The following is a 20,729-nucleotide window of genomic DNA, read 5'->3' on the forward strand; positions in this document are numbered from 1 at the left end:
TTTTTATATATGTTAACAGTTCAAGTTGGGATAACATCTGCTGTCATCAAACAGTTGGCTGGATTTCTTAAATACCCACAGCTTTGAATAACAGTAACGTACTTTTAAGTTCTGAAGCCACAGTTTTACTTTTCGACCGGGGGGCAAAATGACCTCTTTCCCATAACTTCCCAGAGGATTGATCCGCCCCGAAATTAACTGTTTACAATGAGACACACAACAGTTGTCACAAACTTCAAATCATGCACGGGAACGGTGACCGCTAAGAACTCGCATCCATTGTAGCGAAATTGTAACCTTTTATTTCTGATTTACAAATCACAGTGGCCATGAGATTTCGTGTCCCCCATTTCCCGCTATCCACATCCTCATTTCCCGCTGTCTACATGAAGACTCAGCAGCAAAAACAGTGACTCCTAGCCTCTACTTCCTTGAGAATCTCATATGAATTTCAAACCATTTTCTGACCTGGAATTATTAGCCCTTATTCAGCGAATTCTCTCTCGTCTTCCATCTATTTATTTCCCCACTGTTAATAACTACCGGTTGACAATCCTCCTTCACAACCTTCTGTTTCTCTGACATCCCTAACATCCTCCTCTCTCTCTCGTCCTTACACACTCCTCTCTTTTCCCTACACACTCCTCCTCTCTCTTCCCTACACACTCTTCTTCTCTCTTACCCACACACTCCTCCTCCCTCTTCCCTACACACTCCTCCTCTCTCTTTTCTAAGCGCTCCTCCGCTCTCTTCCCTACACACTCCTCCTCTCTCTTTTCTAAGCGCTCCTCCGCTCTCTTCCCTACACTCCTCCTCTCTCTTTTCTAAGCGCTCCTCCGCTCTCTTCCCTACACACTCCTCCTCTCTTTTCTAAGCGCTCCTCCGCTCTCTTCCCAACACACTCCTCCTCTCTGCCTCTTTCACTGACGAATGTACAGAGCACAATAGCACCAATGGTGTACTCTCCATAACATACGACATTAAGAAACGACTATCATTCGTCATGATAGCTATCCACTGGAGACTCTTGGATTGTTTAACTACTGTCACAACCTTCCTCGCTTTCACTTTGACCCCGAAACGTTTACAGTGATTTTTTTCTCCAAATCTTTATCGTTAAATTCCGCAGAATGTTAAGGGGAAGAATTTTGATAGAACGCAGCGCAAAATGAGGCCAAACCCCGCCGTGGGTAAGTTGCCACACTCCCGGATCATGCGACTGTCGGTTCTCTGCGGGCAAGGGAGGTAACTACCTCACAGAGGTCCTTAACGATCAAACGACCAGACGGAGATGTAGATAAAAATTTACACCCCCCCATCCCCACACACCCACCCACCCACCCAACCAACCACCCCGTCACCTGTCTGATGAATGTAGATGACGTTGTCTTTACGTATCCTCACTCACACTGCCACATCAAAGCTACGACAATTCGGAGGTTTGCTTCTTGGTCATTCTCATACATAAACATACAGCTGCGCAGTGGTGGTGCGCAGTATCCCCTTGAAGGGTTTGCGACTGACGGAGCCTCATATGATCACTGATATTAATAACTACCAGGCAGTTGGTTAGGGAATACTGCAAGAATTCAGGGTTTTGAATGAGGTGTTTTGTAGATATTAGTCAGTAAGATAGATGCCCGAATAACTCCGGCAATTAGTACTCTGACCGAAAATTTCATCATTTGATGAAGAACCCGATTTAAGATATTGTTGTTGATATATATATATATATATATATATATCCTTTATTAGGGCATTCAGTTTCCCCTGCTGTCTCAGCTAACATACAAGAAAATATACCCATCAAGCAACAAAATGAAATAAAGCTTAGCCATTTCTGGAGAGTGATGATGGAATAATATATTGAGTAAATCCAGAGTAAGAGTTCACTGTGGCTGGTTACATGAGTAGATGTGCGGCACATACATAAGTCCCCAGGAGAATGGGACACTTTTTGTGAACAGAAGTGGGGACACGTTTGCATTAATGGGTTCATGATTGTAAATACACATCCAGCAATAACTTAAGCGGAGGACATGATGACTGATTATTTTACGAAAAACAAAGTATAATAGATGACGTCACAGCTATGACGGAGAATGCTTTGGACACCTCTATTGATCGTGTGGGTGGGAGGGTGCTTTGTGTTCGACTGTAGAAGGATGAATGAAAAGACTTGGCTTCCTCCTGGCGGCGACACCTCCTTAGCATTACGTCACTAGCTATGGACCGCCTCCGTAGGAGGGAAGACTTTCTCCCTCACAGTGAACTGAGGTGATGGTTCTTATGAATGACCCGTGAGTCTATCCTCTACTCAGGTGACCTCTTTGTAAATAGAAACGACTCTAAGGGTAACAGACATATTTGTGGTCTTGTTTATAGGAATCAAGACCTGTTCGTACATTAAAAGCCTTCCTGTCCCGACTTTTGCTTCAAAGACCATTGTGCTCGTGCGTACAGCCACGCCTTACATCTACTGTGCTCGTGCGTACAGCGACCCCTAATATCTATCGTTCTCGTGCGTACACCACGCCTTACATCTACTGTGCTCGTGCGTACAGCGACGCCTGATATCTATCGTGCTTGTGCGTACACCATACCTGACACCCATCGTGCTCGTGCGTACAGCCACGCCTGATATCTATCGTGCTCGTGCGTACAGCCACGCCTGATATCTACCGTGCTCATGCGTACAGCCATGCCTGATATCTATCGTGCTCGAGCGTACAGCCATGCCTGATATCTATCGTGCTCGTGCGTACACCACACCTGACATCCATCGTGCTCGTGCGTACAGCCATGCCTGATATCTATCGTGCTCGAGCGTACAGCCACGCCTGATATCTATCGTGCTCGTGCGTACACCACACCTGACATCCATCGTGCTCGTGCGTACAGCCACGCCTGATATCTACCGTGCTCATGCGCACAGCCACGCCTGATATCTATCGTGCTTGAGCGTACAGCCACGCCTGATATCTATCGTTCTCGTGCGTACACTATACCTGACATCCATCGTGCTCATGCGCACAGCCACGCCTGATATCTATCGTGCTTGAGCGTACAGCCACGCCTGATATCTACCGTGCTCGAGCGTACAGCCACGCCTGATATCTACCGTGCTCATGCGTACAGCCACGCCTGATATCTACCGTGCTTATGCGTACAGCCATGCCTGATATCTATCGTGCTCGAGCGTACAGCGACGCCAAATATCTATCGTGCTCGTGCGCACAACCACGCTTGACACGCCTAACATTTCTAATGTCCACTGGAGATGAAACCCAATGAACCCAGGAAGCTCCCTCACGAGTAATTACCAGCCAGGTCTGACGCGGAGCAAAACAAGTGCACACAGAAAAGGAGAGATGAACGCGCGCCTCACGTTACCACCTTCCTGTCTCTGGTTAATTTTTTTTCCTGGTCGCAGAACAACAGGAAGTAGACAAAGAGACGGCAGACATTTTGTTTCCTTGTTGTAGCTGCTGCTGTTGCTATAGATTAGCCAGCACGGGTCCTCAACTTTAAATGGCCTCGTCTACCCTCTACCCAATTTGCTTCTTTCGTGGTTTTTATTTCATGAAGACTTTTCCATGATTCGAGAATATGTTCATGTGTATGTACGTACCTTGCTAACGCCTGTCAATATATCTTTCAGAATCTGATGTAAAGAAGAATTTTTTTTTTTCTCTATTCAAATTTGACCTATTTTTTCTCTATTCAAAATTGACCGACCTATGAACACAGGATACGCCCTCCCTCCCACCCAACTGAGTGCTTCAATGGCAACTTGACAACCCTTGGCATTACGAAGAACATTAATTAGAGTTTTGTCGGTAGAATCAACGTGGACGTAAGACAAATGCCCTCTTTTTGACTACCAGAATGATGAAAGAGAACACACTGACTGGCGTTCTTCATTGCAGCTTAAGACCAGACTGTGTCAGTGTGATGAAACTTATGAATGAACATTTTACAGGGAGACGTAACTGGCCTGGCGCTCGTCAAAAACAGAGGCTTTATCTTGCTGCCTGGACGAGCATGGCTAATGTCTCAAAGGAAAAGGTTTCTCCTCGTGGTTGGCGTCCTCCAACTAACGTCATTGTCTCAGACATCTCCCCCTCCCCCAGCCCGAGACTTTCCGCTGGTTTAACAGCCGTCGCTGCTGGCCTGAAGTGTTTATCGTGTCTTGCTCCTCCTACTCATTCCTCACTTGCTGTGGACACCCATATTACATAACCTCCTTGGCCACTGTTTTCTTCGTTTTCCCTTATACCAATGGCTTCATTCCTAAAGAGGGAGGAAGAGGAAATTCCTTCCACGTGTGTGACTCAGACCAGTTCTCAAGACTTCACAACATTTACAACGACTAGACAAGCCCACAACAGTTACAACGGCTAGACATGCCCTAGGCTACAAGTCACAATGGCCAGACAAGCCTCAGGCTACAAATTACAGTGGCCATACAAGCCTTGCTGTTGCACGGACCAAATAAATGTTTTTTAGAGTAATGTCGTGGTTGATTAAAACTAACGATTGGAACATCATCAGTCGCTGCCGAGTTGTGAGACAAGGTAACACCCACTGAATGACGGTAAGTTCCGGCAGCTAGCTCTCCACCTCGCACACCGCTACCCTATATACGGTACACCAGCTGCTAGGCAAATAACATAGGCTATCGCGGACGTGTATTTGCTTTACATCATTGACATTTGCATCGACCTTAAGAAAAATACATTCTGGTATAGGTACGTCGCTGTGGCCCACCGTCGCATGGAATCGTCAGTGTAGCAGACTGTGACTCGGGTTATGGTATGATACAAAAGCTGGGAGGGAGAAAGTTTGCCACAGTTCCTCAAAAGGCAACTTCGAATGAGACTTTCATCACATCTTGGTTCAACCTCTTGAATACAGCTGCGTGGCGCTGGAGTATGAAGTCTTCGCCCCTTAAAATGACGCTTAAGGGTCAGGTCAAAGCCGTACTATCATATGGTTTTGTCACCCTGCTTAGGGGAATGATCAAGGAAACTACTTGATCCAGTGTAGCTACCAGCGAATCCTCTTGCCCTTGGGATAGAAACCATTTAACCATAAGTTCCGGCCTCCAGGATCTCAAGAAAATTAATGCGACAGCTACGGTCTGCTTCCACGTTTATTAGAAACAAAAGTTTCACGTTTAAACTCTGTGTGCAACATTGACCGGATCCCATGGATATTTAGTCGAAAGAAATCGGGTGAAAATTACAGAGTTCGTGGGCTTGTGTCGAACCATATATTCTCGTGATATTAGAGGCTTGATTCTCGTGTTTACATCCAAAGAACTTTCCGACACCACACTGATGATAACACGCTGAGGATGAACGAATTACGAGAAAGTGAAGGTTTTAGACTGGAAAGGGCAGTGAGGGTGAAATAGATTAGCAGAAGCGAGGGATGGAGGGGATTTTTAGATAGAGGGATGAAAGGGTTGGTGAGGAACAGCGATAAGGAAGAGGGACGTGCTGGGGGATAAAGGAGAGGGCAGAGGGATAGGGAGAGGTGAAAGAGACGGACAGAAATGGTGGCAAGGGAGAGAGTTGTAGGAGGGGTGGGAGTGAAGCACCATAACCGCTCGTGTCACACATCAAGGTCTCACACCAACCCAGCCGTCCAAGGCTGCCTCTCCTCTACACTATCAGACCTACAACTACTGTCTCTACCATCGTTTCTTCCACGTAGATCTTGAGTTTCTCTAATCTGAAGCCATTTGGCTCACAGCATCTCTGTCCTCTATAATTTTGCTTTTGCATTTCATATATTCCACGCCACACCCTCGAGCTGATCCAACTAATTACAGCTCTTTAGCTATTTGACTTCGTGCTACAACGTATTGCACTTCATATCCATGCACAGAAATCATCTGTGCAAGATATTTCCATGAAGAGCATGAAGACCGATTAGCCTCCAGCCGGGCGTCTCCCGTTGAAGTCGAGACCTTGTCTTTTCCCCTCCTTAACAATCTGGAATAAATAACATGATAGCCAACACGAGTACCCGATCTTTACGACGGCACGTCCAATACACTCGACTTCTGTCTTACCTCTAAACCCTCTCAAAATACATACAGTATTTCTGCTACCTTAGGTTCCTTGGACCATAATCACGCTTATCTGTTCTAACTGGACACACACACACCTTCTATCCCCCTCCCCCACCCCATCTTAAAATGGTAACTCTGACTTTTGCAGAGTGCTCAGTGATCATCCCTGAACAGCTTTTCACTGCCTTTATCCTGAAACAGGCATTGCTTCAAATGCTATGTTGACCCTACAGCGAAGACTAGCTGGACAGGGATGTGGCCTTACATCACTTCTTCTACCTGATGTTTCTCCCCCCATTCATGGTTTAATCTCTTCTGCTTCGATGCCTGTCCGCTTCAGGAGAAAAAAAAAAACGCACTGAGCGACAAAACTTTTCCCCTCCCCTGAATCCCACCCCGCTTTTCGTTTCTGCCAGTAGTCGCTGAAAAGATGATCTTTGTAAAGTCAGGCACACTTTCATAAATAGAAAGAATGCTGCTTTATTTTTTGTACTTGCAAAGCTATTTAGTCCTTAATCTAAAACATCACCAATAACTTCTGTAGCGCATCCTTTCCTCCTTCATTTTGACATATGTCATAGGCTTTGGTGCACCCCATCCCTGAGAAAGGAGACATCTCTAACCATTCTATCAGCCCACTGCTCTCACTCACCTTTGCTGTCTCGAGTGACTTTGAAACTCTCCTTAACTTTCACATTTACAGACACTGAGAATGCCATTCCCCTATTTCAGATCAACATTATAGATTCCACAATGCTCGACCTACTGGAGTTCTCTCCTATGTTACTCCCTCTGGTCTCTCTCTCTCTCAGGAATTCTGGTTAATCTTTCGTTATGACCTCAGACAGAGTTTGGAATAAGTCTTTGCTTTCCATCCTTTGGTTTTTCTGCTTCTCTCTGTTTCCTGATATGTATACCTTTCTTTCTGGCAGATCCATTGATGTTGTCGTTGATAACGCTCCTCTCCCCACTTACCCTTTCCAACAGTAGAGTTCCTAAGGGTTCTGTCTTACCTCCTCTTCTCCTTCTCTCTTTCGCTGATAATTCCACTTTATATAATTTAGCTCATTTTCTGTTCCCTCCTCATTCTAGTACTCGTTCTCTCATTGGTTCTGCACATATTTCCTCTCTCAAGTCGGACCTGTGCAGCATCTCAACACTGGGAAGCAGTAGCCTGCTTGAATTTGACCGCCAAGACGTAATTTCCCCCACATCTCATTGTAAGTGTCATGCAGATCAAATTTATGTTATCCATTTCAGTTAGTTTTAATGGAAGGTTGGGTTCAGGCTGCGTAGAGATTCTCTGGATTATTCGAATCTATTCGTGTTTAAGGGATCTATTGTGTGAAACTCTTTGGTCGCCTTTTATATGCTTAGTAGCTATTATTCATGGCAGGTCATTCGACTATATATTTCCTGTATTCCCAGGATTTCGCCTCTGAGCGTCAGTGACGTGAAAACACATCAAGTACTGGTCACGGTAACTCTAAAAGTTTGTCGATTACTAGCACCCTGGCGATTACTATACTTAGAAAACAGATTTGATTTTTGGACGAACGAAGAGGTTCAGCCTTGTACTTAGCTACATATGTATCATCAAAAGATATCATTATTGTGTTCTCTTACTAATTACTCTTCTTTTTGCAGGATGAGGTGATCACAGAGTCCCTGAAGGTGTTCGAGGGGCTGTAGTTCCCGCAAGAAGCTTCAGGGGAGCTTCTGAACGAGGAGGAACCGCCTGAAGAAGGACGAGGAGAGTCGAGAACACCCAGGATATCTCAAGAAAAGACGAAGGAGCAATATCAAGGAGGAACTAGAATAAAAAAACACTACCGGGTTTTCCCACAGTAAGATCTTGGTAAACGAGTCCTTCCTCCGTGTCAACCACAGGAAAATCATTACATTCCTAATGTGTCTGAGTTGACGCCATGCACCGCGTAATTCCTCACGCCTAAGAGAAAAGAAAGTGCATCGCTGGGTAAAGCCTGTGAGCCCTGTGGACCTTCATAAACTTAAGTGAGCTAAACACTCGACTACATGAGTGACGGTGATGTTCCACTGAACGTGCATGATACACAGATGCTTAAAACTGTTTCGAAAAGCCGGAAAATTCGAAGTGTCGAACACTGATACACTATCAATACAGTTTCAGTATTACCACAACTGTAGCGACAACTGGTTGCTGCATATTGGGGCAGGGGTTTTCTTTAAAAAAAAAAAAATAAATAAAATGTGTCCTAAACAAAGAGCAATAGTGCATGGGATGTTTGGTAAGAGTGACTCGAACCTCTGATACTGAAACTTAGGAAACCAGTGAATCTAGTGAGTGGAAGTATCATATATCGCCATACCTCAAGAGGGTGCGAGCATCAGTGGTAACTTCTTATGCTCGTTCCCGGCCCCTCACCCCCAAGAACCTCGGGTGTGGCCCCAGGCGTTAATGTTGCGCCTACTGAAGCGTTGCCAGTACTGTAGTGTTGACGAGGCTTTACTGTAAGCACAATATCGTTTTGTTATGCTTGCTTCAAGGGGCTCAAATGTTAAGATATCATAAATCTAAAGTGAGCGTAAGAATTCTTATCTTATGCTTACGTTAAGAAACCAACTGTAAAAAGATATATACATATATAAATATATTTGAATGTTTCGCTATAAAATTCTTTCAAGGATTCTGTAAGTACTCTAAAATGGTTTAGGCATTTCTTAATTTCCTCTTTATATTATCACGAAAAATCTCTTTTAATAACAAACTATATGTAATCAGATATTCAGTGATAATCTCTCTATATGTGTTAAAGAGGCTCGCTCACAAGAATAGTGTGTGTGTATGTAATGAAGGTTTGTGTTTGTGTGTTACATGATCATTGTTATACAAATTCGCAGCAATATCTCGGGAGTTAATAGGTGAAGACGGGACCTCAAGAGTCGGGTATGTAACGAATATTCTGAAGTCGTCTCTCCTTCTCTGTCTCTTTTGTCTCTCTCATCCTTCTAGCTCTTTGCTTCATCTCTCACCAGCCAACGCACCAAGTATACAGCTGACGTCAAGGCTCATATATATAAATTACCCAGGTTTTTCTGTACTAGACCTCGCCAGCCTCACCATTTTTTTTTTTTTTTTCATATTTCTTCACTCCTACTTACTTATACGACTACCAGTTTAAACAACGACGCTCATCATTTCCCCAAAACAGGTGAGCAGTTTATCGCAAAGAAAAAAAGATAATAATTGCTGACCTGCATTCTCTCCGCGCTGATCCTTGAGGATCAAGGTTCTGCGACTTCGAAAGAACCTCTTGTATTTACTCGGCTTCGAGGGGAAAGCTACATCTCTCCATGGCATAACGCTGGTGGTTGGTTGTAGTGGTACTGAGTCTTTTACATCCCAGCAAACTCGGCTGCTCTACCTAATTTGAGCAGGGCATGGCTACCAACTCGCGTTACCTATGTCCTTTCACCAGAATCCGTCAACCAACTCAAGCTACTTAATTTCACCAGGACCTGAAGCCTACCCACTCGCGCTACCTATGTCTTTTCACCAAAATCTGGCCACCAACTTACGCTACTTAATTTCACCAGGACCATCTCGCGCTACCTTCTTTCACCAGGATACTGGCTACCAACTCAAGCTACCTACTTACGCGAGGATCTGGATACCAACGTCGGACTGTTCATTCTGCTTTACAATAATTCAAAATAGTTTGAAGTTAAAGATGAAACACTTGAAAAGACGGACACAAGTGTACATCTTGGTGCCTCTTATACTACTGTTAGAGATTGTTTATAGTTGATACGGGCGACTGTTGCAACGTCCTTCTACCTACGCTGATTGGATATTCGCAACAAATCAAACACTATGATTAAGATTTTTTATTGTCTTATTTGTACAAAAAAAAAATAAAACTGGAATGAAATCTATAATATTAATGGAGTTTTAAGCTTTTACTCGATCTGCTGCAGACACTGTGTCCATTTCATGTCTTTGCTACCGAATTTCCCGGTTGAGCACACCCCCTGGATCCCCTCTAGCAAGACTCACTCCAGCTGTATGCGTTGACGGTACGTTCTGTCTTCCCCTTGACACATTGCCAAGTGTACTCGTGTCATCGCCACATAAACTGACAAATTGCAGAAGGCTCTGATAATGGATATGGACTGGTAACACTACTAGACAAGGTTCGAGCGGTCCACAGGAGCAGTTTCTAAGGAAGGTAATGGTGCACAAGAACTGGTAACACCGTAAGCGGCTGCGATGGCGGCTGAGGAGTGATATCGATGCCAAAGGCGAAGATGAGCAGATAGCGTTTTACTGGGGAAAGAAAACTCCGATACCCTCGCACTGGGTCGCAAGCTGACGGCATTAGATTGCTTATATGTTCCCAGTACGAGCTGCGGCTGCTATGGTAGCTGAATAAATCTTCGATCAGACAATGTTTCTGGAAGGTACTGCTCCGAGTAGTGTTGGCATACTATATTTGCTGCAGCATTATAAGCTAATACTTCAGAAGAAAGCCCAGCTCGTGATTCGTGCACGGTTAAAGAAAACGCGATTTTTTGATCAAACGAAGCTGGTCTAGCGTATTGCTGGTGTATTACGAGTGACGGTGAGTTATGGCGTTTCCCTTGAAGCCAAAACGTCGTATAGCCTCAAAGAAAAAGAAAAAAAAGTCATTGTTCCACTAACTCGCATCGTTTTCAGCAATATTCTATGATAGGAAGTTAGAATTCAGGGTATTTAAGCTTTCTGCTATACTGAGGTAGCTCCTAGCTGTAGGTGGACCCACACTATCAGTGATTGCGACTTACGTAATCGTTCATTTTACATTACCACATTCCTTGTGAAGATTTACCCTAGGATTTTGATTCCTTTAGGCAATAATTGAATGTAGAATTCCTAAGCTTCTAGATAGGTAAATTTTAGCAACTTGAAAATATAACATCACTTATAAAAAAAAACGTAAAAGCATTGAATCATAGAGCTTTCGTAGGTGTTTGAGGACAGAAGGACGATACCCAAAGTTATTATTTGAATCAAGGTGAATGGTCCTCAAGTGTGAGCTCAAACCCCACTATTAAGTGGTTGAACAACACATCTGTAAAAATGTCGTACGCTGGCGGTGGGCTGTGTAGGAGCCAGTCAAGCGTCTAAGATAATGTTGAGATCATGTTCAACGCGGTGTGCCCTCACGCCACCCGTGTCTTCCCTTGAGTTATAACTTCGGCAAAAAATGATTAAAAAAAAAAAAGATGACCGCAGTCGTCCTGATTCATTATGAGACCGTGGTAGGTAAAGACCCGTTGTTCACTCTAGTCTTCCTAGGTGTTATGTCAGCTAGTAAGTCCCTCTGTTTCATTTGGCCATGTCAGAAAATATATAAAAAAGGGTGCTTATATTTAGAGAAAATAACTAGATATCGTTTGAGCTCGGTGGCCCCTTTGTATTAATACTATCCTGGATCTTGTGTGGTGAGTGATAGTAGACTTTCTCCTGACATTACAAACATATTAAGTGCTTTGGGGTGAGAGGTAAGTTCGTGCTTATTGTTAATACCATATCAAACTGCCTCCAGAGATATGTACTTTCTCCCCTTCCCCCCGTCACGTCAGTAGCGGCAGAACCATTGAACCGATATTCTTCAGGAGGATCTGTTTCAAAAAATTTATCAGTAATGTTTGGGAAGGTAATTGGCTCGTATATATATACATATAATACACTTTCGTACGATAACCTAGATTGCCGCTACTTTCACAGGGGAAAGAGTGCATCCAGCTGTTCAGAATCAAATGACATTAAAATAACGGCGATACATACGACTAGATAATCAAAACCACGGCAGTAGGATTACTTTGCTAGATCTTGTTATCATATTTTTTTTCCTTTTTTCTTTCAACAAGTTCAGCAACTTCTTATTGCCTGACCAACTAGTCGCAAGGCAGGTAGCACGACCATAACCTTCCTCTCACACTCGTGTTCGGGTTTTATCATTTTCTATTTTCAGTATTAAGATATAAAATCATTTATGAATTATACATACCACAATATAGATGTCATGAGGATAAATAAGAGGGTAATGCTTTGTTTGCTATGCAGGCGACAGTTTTATCTTATTCCCGTGTGTATAGTTTACTCGGCTGGACTAGCCAGGACAGTGATACAGAACCCTTTCGAAGTTAAAAAAAGAAAACAGAAAATTTTGTTATATAAGTTAAGATGGCAGCCAAGAGAGCCAAGATTTGATGGTGCCAGTTACTGTTTGTTTGTCAGGATAGCAATAACTTTACAAACGTCTGTGTAGCAATTGCTCCAGTATTAGGTAAATATTTTGACGAGGTAATGAGTAGAATAAAGCACCACGACAGATTTACGGTAGCGTTAGGCGATTTTCGTTACAAAATAAAATGAAAGTAAGCCTAGCACAGACACCAAGTTAGCCTAGTTTACATTTTACGGATAATTCACGTTTCATCTTAAGTCATTAGTGGATCAGCACATATTCTTATCTGGCTTCAGGATTTACGAAAGCTGGTTTTACGTCCTTTAAAGATCATTTTCAACTACATCTACGTCAAAATCTTCATTACGTATAATTTTCACTCCGTTCTACGTTGGGTCAACTACGAGACAGACGCGAGGAACGTCAATACTCGCGTCTCTTAACCTGTAACACAGGTGCAGTTTGGTGTAACAATCCTAAACCCCAGCTCGGTGTCTCGCAGCTTTAAGCATGAATTCGACTCGGCTCACATGGGTTACTTCCGTCTGAGGTAGGAGCGTTGCAGTAAACGAACCTGAAAAACCTTCATAGACTTAAAAACTGCCAGACTCCTTGAAGTTCTTTGTACACAGATTAATGAAATAGTTATAATCTCTTTTTAATGTACAATATTATGGTAGGAGTAATTCGTTTGTTTTAATCATTATTCTATTTTGAATATATGAATATATATATACAATATATTGTCCAGCAATACAGGACGATCTCGTTTAAGTAAATCATTTTGAGATGTTAAGTAACGACAGGTAACACTAATGCTATTGGAAACCAGAAAAGTATCCTGCCCACTCAACCCACGTTGCGTTTATGATGACGTGGAGAGCGGTGTTGGCAGGCGAGCGGCCACAGCAGGCACCTGTCCCCACACACCGGTGATAAGAGTGGTGTTGGCGGACAGGCCTGGTGGATCAGAACGCAGTCCATTCCTGCATAAACCTTCTGTATATAAGGAATGTGGATAGTCTGATTGCAGCATTGTCAAGCTTCCATTTTTCGGAAGGAATATCTTTCTTGTTAACCTTGTGTGCACTTTTTACAAATTTCCCCATGTTCACGTATTTTTACATCACAAAAAAAAAAGTATCTAGGCTTCGTGTTCGTATTTGCAGGTTCGATGAGGAATCGCATAGTCGATACCAAACAAGATGAGTATGAAAATGTAAAACAATCAATATTTTGTTTGTGTTGTCATAAGTGTTCCTTTGCTGACAAGTTGCAGTCAAATGTCAAAAATCAGTCGCACACGAACACTCCGTCAAATTTCGGTCAAATCCAGCACTTGTTAATGAGCGTCACAAGCTTCGTGTGTCATACTGGGATTCGTACACGATCCTCGCGGTTCCGCCTACCAGGGACTTGGTGTTGACTGTGAGTGTGGACTTAGCGCATCCTTGGTGTCCACGCTGCTGTGGAACATTTTCATACTTTTACAGGAGCTTTTACCTAAACTAACTCTAGTTTCTAGGCTATGAAGTAGGTTTTATTTATCAGTTGATTTCTAACCGCAGAGGCGTTGATAGGCTAAGAACGGCTTAATCAAGAAAAAAATCGGTTTGAATTCCTTTTTCAGTGGAAGATGCACATCGCAAATTATCCTTTTCAATGACGGTTTACGACGCGGGAGACCACCAGAGTGAGGATAAAGAAACCCGTTTACTCTAACAGAATTCTTGGTCGTCACACACACACACACACACACACACCACACATCTCCGTGGTGTAGAGGCTAGCGTTACGACCATCACACATGTACGGGCCGCCTGGGATCAAACCCACATTGGTTCGAATCCTTGTCATGGCAGCCGGTTCACAGTCCACCAAGCTGTTTATCCACCCCTTGGGGCTGGTCGATAAAATGGGTACTTGGCATAAGCTAGGGTGTATGTGTGTGTGCATACATAAATAGCAGTAAAGACATGATACGTATATACAAGGTTAAGACACGGTGCATCACTTGTGTAAAACTTTCTAAGTCACACACAAAGAACACACACACAAGTCTGTAATATCAGGCAGTAGCCTGAAATCGGTTATCTAACTGTTCCATTTACAAATCTTAAATCCACTCACAACAAACGTAAATTTGCATTTTTTTTCCTCCCTTTGGGCTGAACATGAATCCTCACGGTCAGTACCTACATCCTAGCCAGGTACGACAACTTTGGTCATCACCGACCAAGAAAATCCATAACTGGCAGTCGTTATGGACATAGTTTGCGATGCTCGTGTTTCTGTTGACGCTTTCGTTTAACCAATTATTATAATTACAATTATTGTTATCATTATCATTATTGATATTCCTTCATATTTTCTCTTGGAACTTCGATCTTTATATTATCCAATTTGTTGAGTGAATTTACCAAAACTTTCCATCCCTCCATTCCACCATTCTCCATCTTTCTCTCAACCCTTGAGTTAAAACTTATATTGAACTGATTAGCCTCTGGTCAGTGTATGTGTTTCCCGAAGTAGTATGATGGAATAAATGTTTCTTTTGCCAGACTAGAATTTAATGATATGCAACAGTTGATACTATTTTTTCTAACACGTGCAACTAGGCTATTTGTTACTATTATATTTTACTAAAAGTGCTAGTTAAGTGGGATTATCCCCTGATCATTATTGTCTATAGTTCATTTTCTGTGTTTTACCTTCAAATGTATCCCCCATGTGTTGACATTTTCTAACGCGCGCTTTGGGCATGTGTACATATATATGGTCAGTTGTAAATATTTGTTACACGACAATTTATTCTACTCCGTTGAACAAAAAAAAAATCATTATCATGAATTGTTCCGAATAAAGCTCATTATACATAGATGGTTATTTCATTTCTCCTTCTCTAAAGTCCATGTTTCCGTCCAAAGAAGTGAGTCGTCACTTGACTGATGAAGGTTGTGCTGACGAACGAAGGTGAGTGGAAATCTGAGGAGAGGTGCGCGGACCTCGCGAAGTCGGGTTTCGCCAATTTGTAATATATATATATATATATATATATATATATATATATATATATATATATATATATATATATATACATATATGTATATATATATATATGTATATATATATATATATATATATATATATATATATATATATATATATATATATATATCATCCATTAATATAGTAAAATCCCTTAATAAGTACATTAATGACCCAACTAGGCCAATGGACTGCCAAGCATACTGTGACCACTCACTTTCCTGTAGGCTAAGGAAAGGCCGCAAATATTCTTACATTTGAAATTTAATTCTGAGAACAGTTGTAGAAAACAATATAGCATACACCCTAACACGCCTGCTAATAGAAACAAAAACACCCTAATTCACAAGCCTAAATGAAAATTGTTTTCTGACGCACTACATGATAGTGACTAGCGGCTCTACTCAGTGTGGTAAGTTCACTTAAGGGAGCATCAGTTGCACGGGAGTTCGCTTGCGAGAATCCTTGCTCAGTGACGGGCCACGTCCTTCCGTTTGTTGTGTTTTATGGCCATCGACCTATGAGGAAGGTCATTAGGCCTGCAACCCTATTTAATGTATAACTGAGGTCATCATTCTTAAATACCTATTCAAAAAGAAAAAAAATGTATATATATGTAATTTTGATATGATAATAAAAAATAAGTAATGGAAGTAAATGATTTGTGGGTATTATTAGGTTAGGGCTCCAAGACACATTCTCAAAGCATTTATTCTGTATCACATCCAACCTCCTCAGGGAATACTCGCTCGCCGAAGCATATACCTGAGACCCATAGTCAAATTTAGATCTAATTAGGGACATATAAATCATTGATAAAGATCTTCTGTCAGCTCCCAGAAGGTACCCGAAAGGCATTTAAGAACATTTAGTCTTTTACTGCAATTTGTTACTAGTCAACGTGACTTTTCCAATTTAGTCTTTTATCAAAATTTAAGCCTAGGAATTTAACTGTATTTCGAAATGGGATCGGGCTGTTGTTTAATGTTAAAAATAAATTCGATATTAATTTTTCGGGTGAAGACAACCGCGACACTTTTGTTGGGTGAGAACTTAAAACCCCACTGTAGCGTCCAACGATGAACGGACTCAAGCGCAGCTTGAACCCGCTCAGCCGAAAATTGTGCACCAGGCGAAGATGTGCCATAGCGCACAATCATCAGCATAAAGTGAGTATTTAAGATCTCGCGGGACGGAAGTTGGAGACAGAATATCATTAATCATAATATTGAATACTGTTGGGCTAAGAACGCTGCCTTGCTCGTGAGCGCAATAGGTCGAAACGAATTTATATTCGTAAGGCGTCCGGAGCCTTTTGGGATGGGGATGACGTGCGCAAAGCGCCATGAGTTTGGAAACGTTCGAGACGTCCAAATCTCATTGTACAATGCTAACAACTTAGGTTAGCCTGACTAAGGTGCTGGATCATCCCGTAAGTGATCCCGCTGGGTCCCGGGCTCGAACCTTTACAGGATTTCAGGGCAAGAAGCAGTTCTTTCATTGTGAATACTTGGTTATAATCAAAAATATCTTCTGTGGCAAAGTCTGGTAACTACAGCTCGGCCTGTCGCTTGTGGTGTAGGAATTGCGGGTCGTAATTGGCCGAGTTGCTTGTTTCTGAGAATCTCCTGGCGAGTGTGTTGGCCATGTCCACCGGATCGTCGATAACTTGATCTTGGTGGAGGATTTGCGGACGAAGTGGCGGTTTGTATTTTCTCTTGATTTTATTGACTGTGGACCAGACTTGACTTACTGGTGTGTCCTTGTTCACGGTAGAGACAAAGCCACGCCAGGAGTCTCGTTTGCCTTGTTTGATAGTTCTTGCCTGAGCCCTCCCTCGCACGTTTGTATGCAACAAAGTTATTATCTGAAGGCTCGTTGTCGACCATCCTGTATCTCCTATTGCGCTCACGCAGTACATTTCGGCAATCTGGTGTCCACCAAGGAACTCTATGCTTTGTGGAAATTGTAGAAACCTTAGGTATAGAGTTCTCAGCAGCCCTCAGTATGGTGGAGGTAACCTTGAGGACTTTAGCATCAATGTCACCACCGGATATATCAAGGACGGCTTGCCTTGTAAATGACACCAAGTCTGCTTTCTTATAGTTCAATTTAGGTGGAGACGTGTTGGTAATAATGTCGCATGAATAAGAAAGACAGATCGGGAAATGGTCACTTCCTAGGGAGTCGTCATAAATACCCCAGGTGATGTCGTTAAGTATATCCGGCGATGACGAGGATAGATTGATTGCCGAGATATTGTCAGGTCGGTCATCTACACGAGTTCTACTACCATCGTTTAGAAGAGCGAGGTTGGCGTTTATCATAAAATCAACCATTTGTTCCCCCCTGGCGTCCGCCCGGATACTTCCCCACTGATAATGATGAGTATTGAAGTCTCCGAAAACTACTTTACGGTGAGGCAACTGATTAACAAGCAAATTTAACTCATTATCAAGTGCATTGGAACCGGAGCTATATATTGAGCAAATGGCCAGGTATGTGTTATTGAATTTCTCTCTACATGCGACAGCGTCTAGAGTAGAATTTAAAGTCACTCCTGTGTGAGGTAAACTTTGGTGTACATAGATAGCTACCCCACGATTCTCGTCTCTTCTATACGAGTGATAGCTATCTTAAACGGAACAGTCCTCGACTGTGCCGTATAGAAGTGTTTCCTGTAAACATTTCACGGCTGACCTATACAGTGCAAGCAACAGTTGTAGTTGTGCTTGCTTATGCCTAAGGCCTCTACAGTTCCACTGGATGATATTGAACGTGTTACAGTTTAAGAGTTATTTAACCGACCAGTTTTCTTAGCCCGTTTATGTCGGGACTTGGGTGAGTCCCCAGGGGAACATGAACAGTCCCTGGAAGTGGATGTTTTGCCTTCCATCAATTCTATGTCCTCCAACGAAGTGGACCTGTGAATCACAGACCTCTTTGGTGGAGGTACTGGTACGATGGCGTGCGACGTAGTTTTTTTTTTTCGAGTTTAGTCAAGTTTAAAGATACGTAAGTTTTGTTCTCTTTTTTATCTTTATGGTGGGAAGAGGATGTGGTGTTGGCATAGGATTTTTTGTGGGTTTTGGTTGGAGAATTAGGTATAGGGTTAGATGGAGCTGGGTTCTTGGCACTGGCGGTCGGCGTGTCACAAGGAGTCTGCGTCGAAATTGTTCGCATAACCGGCTTACATTTTAAAGCCGACGCGTAGGATTCGTTAGGTTTAGGAGTCTCATGAGACTCCTTAACCCTCCTCCTAGCCTCACCATATGAGGTGTTGTTTCGCATCTTAATTGTGCACACTTCTTTCTCAAACTGGAACCGGGGACAGGCCCGGTCCCAGCTTGGGTGGTTGCCATTACAGTTAACACACAACATCCTGTTATTCGTACAATCCTCCGCTGTATGATCCTCCGCAGCACACTTCCCGCATCTTGCAGAAAGAGTGCAAGACTTTAAAGGGTGACCAGATTTCTGGCATTTAAAACAGCGTAGGGGATTCGGAATATATGGACGAATTTGACATCGCATGTAACCAATCGAGATATTATCCAGTAAACGAGATTTTCCGAATGTTGGATTTATCAGGGGAGTTCTACATCGTTCGCCATTAACAAATTTAGTAATGAACCTGGCAGCGATAACGTCCTCGTTCGCCAGTTCCTTCACAATGTCGTCCTCTGACATATCCATGACATCAGTACAGTAGATAACTCCCCTGCATGAATTCATGGAGACGGGTATAGAGACCACAACATCATGAGTATGGAACTTGGTCAACTTTAGCAGTTCCGCCACCTGATTCGTCGATTTTACTTGAACCAACAAGTCACTACTAGCCAGTTTCCTTACCGTTGCAATAGGCCCAGACCATCCATCAATGACCTTCCTGATTAGGAAGGGATTGTGAGGGAGGCGAGGGTCGTTGCTCCGGTCGCATGGGCCAAAACAAAATCGGCATTTTTATTTTTGATGAAAGGTTCGTCACCACTATCCTCTACGGGGGCAGTGGATGGCTTACCTGGGTCCATCCTATAGGGGCCTAACTCCAAAGTCTGGGGTGACAAACCACCCCAGACAGTGGGGAAAAAAAAAAATAGCCACCCCTCCCAAAAAAAATGATCAGGACGTGCGGCAACCCTTGCTCAGCGATGGCTCAAGGTCGACCTGTACGTGCACTACACATGCAGCACGTTGCGCTCGAAGTACGTTCTTGGTACAGTTCACTGTTTCGGTCCACACATTGTTAAGATTCACTTTCGGCCCATGCTGCCGCTCAGCCCCAACCGTTGCTCGGCCCCTATTGTTGACACTCGGCCCCTTAAAGTTGCTTGGTTCCTACTGTTCCCATATTGGGATCCAAAGTCAGCAGTGTCTCTTATAGACATATTTCTCTTTACCCTAACAGGGCCTTGCGCACCGTGTAGAGGTATGGCTTATTGGCACTCGGGGTAGATGTTAGCATCGTGCCGCCCAGGCTGGAACATGCTGTCTCCTTGTTAGCCGGGTACTCACGGGGGAGGCCCACACCCCTGCGTGTTTTGTCGACTTGTATTTCAGCGTCTGGTATTAATTTGGTAATCTTATTGTCATAATCAAAAATCGTAATAATATCTTCATGTGATACTGTATCTGCATTGTGAAACGTTGACAGTAAACTGTAATGAATGAACGAAACTTCAAGAAGTGATTCATACCTGTTTTGTTCTTTGTATTGCGTTGTGTCATTATAGTCAATTTGACCGAAGATAGGCAGTGTTCGTGTGTCCATCACGTCTTGTTTATTTCAAGAATAAAGTAAGGTGAATATATGACATTGAATTCGTATTCCATCTACTAAAGCAAAACGTGTGGAGAGAATAATTGAAAAAAAACAACAGAAAGCGTTGGTCTTTAGCAAACAGCGCACTGAAGAATTGTACATATTGTTACGAACATGGTGTGTGTGTGCCCACATGTTCGTATATAGGTATGGTGTGTCTTTGTGCATGGTGTGCCTATGTGTAGGGTGTTGTTTCTATCGGCTCGGACCTATTCACTTCCCTGACCGAGTTATTTGTCTTAGTAATCCTATTTTGAAGCAGATGTTGACCAGTCCTCCAGCACCCAAACCCTTATCAGTGGCATCAGGTCAAGTCGTAGGGCCAGCTACGGGGGTATGTCATTCAGTACGTTCGCTGCTGTCGTGAACGAGGGAACAAAGTAGTTTGAATTCATGCCATGTGGGCCGGACCTTAGGCCTTCTCCAGCCAATCACGTTGGGATGAGGGCGTGACAATCAGTCTTTTGACCTATCAAGGGCAATTATGTCATTCCTACCTATCATAGCCATAGGTGGCGGGTCAAGGCGTGGTTAGCTGTTCCTGCCTTGCTGGTCCTTC

General features: G+C 43.1%; 1 protein-coding gene across 5 annotated transcripts in view; it reads left to right on the forward strand.

Moving 5' to 3' along the window:
• The window catches only part of LOC139764786 (Kv channel-interacting protein 4), a 737,128-nt gene extending 721,953 nt beyond the window's left edge, over positions 1–15,175 (forward strand). For all 5 annotated transcript variants that reach the window (XM_071691804.1, XM_071691895.1, XM_071691982.1 and 2 more), the window contains one exon: positions 7,730–15,175. In XM_071691804.1, coding sequence (XP_071547905.1) covers positions 7,730–7,774 — 45 coding nt within the window. In that variant the 3' untranslated portion in view covers positions 7,775–15,175. The remainder of the gene's footprint in view (positions 1–7,729) is intronic.
• Positions 15,176–20,729: the final 5,554 nt, after the last annotated feature.

The sequence above is a fragment of the Panulirus ornatus genome, chromosome 1 (genome assembly GCF_036320965.1).
Source record: "Panulirus ornatus isolate Po-2019 chromosome 1, ASM3632096v1, whole genome shotgun sequence".
Lineage (NCBI taxonomy): Eukaryota > Metazoa > Arthropoda > Malacostraca > Decapoda > Palinuridae > Panulirus > Panulirus ornatus.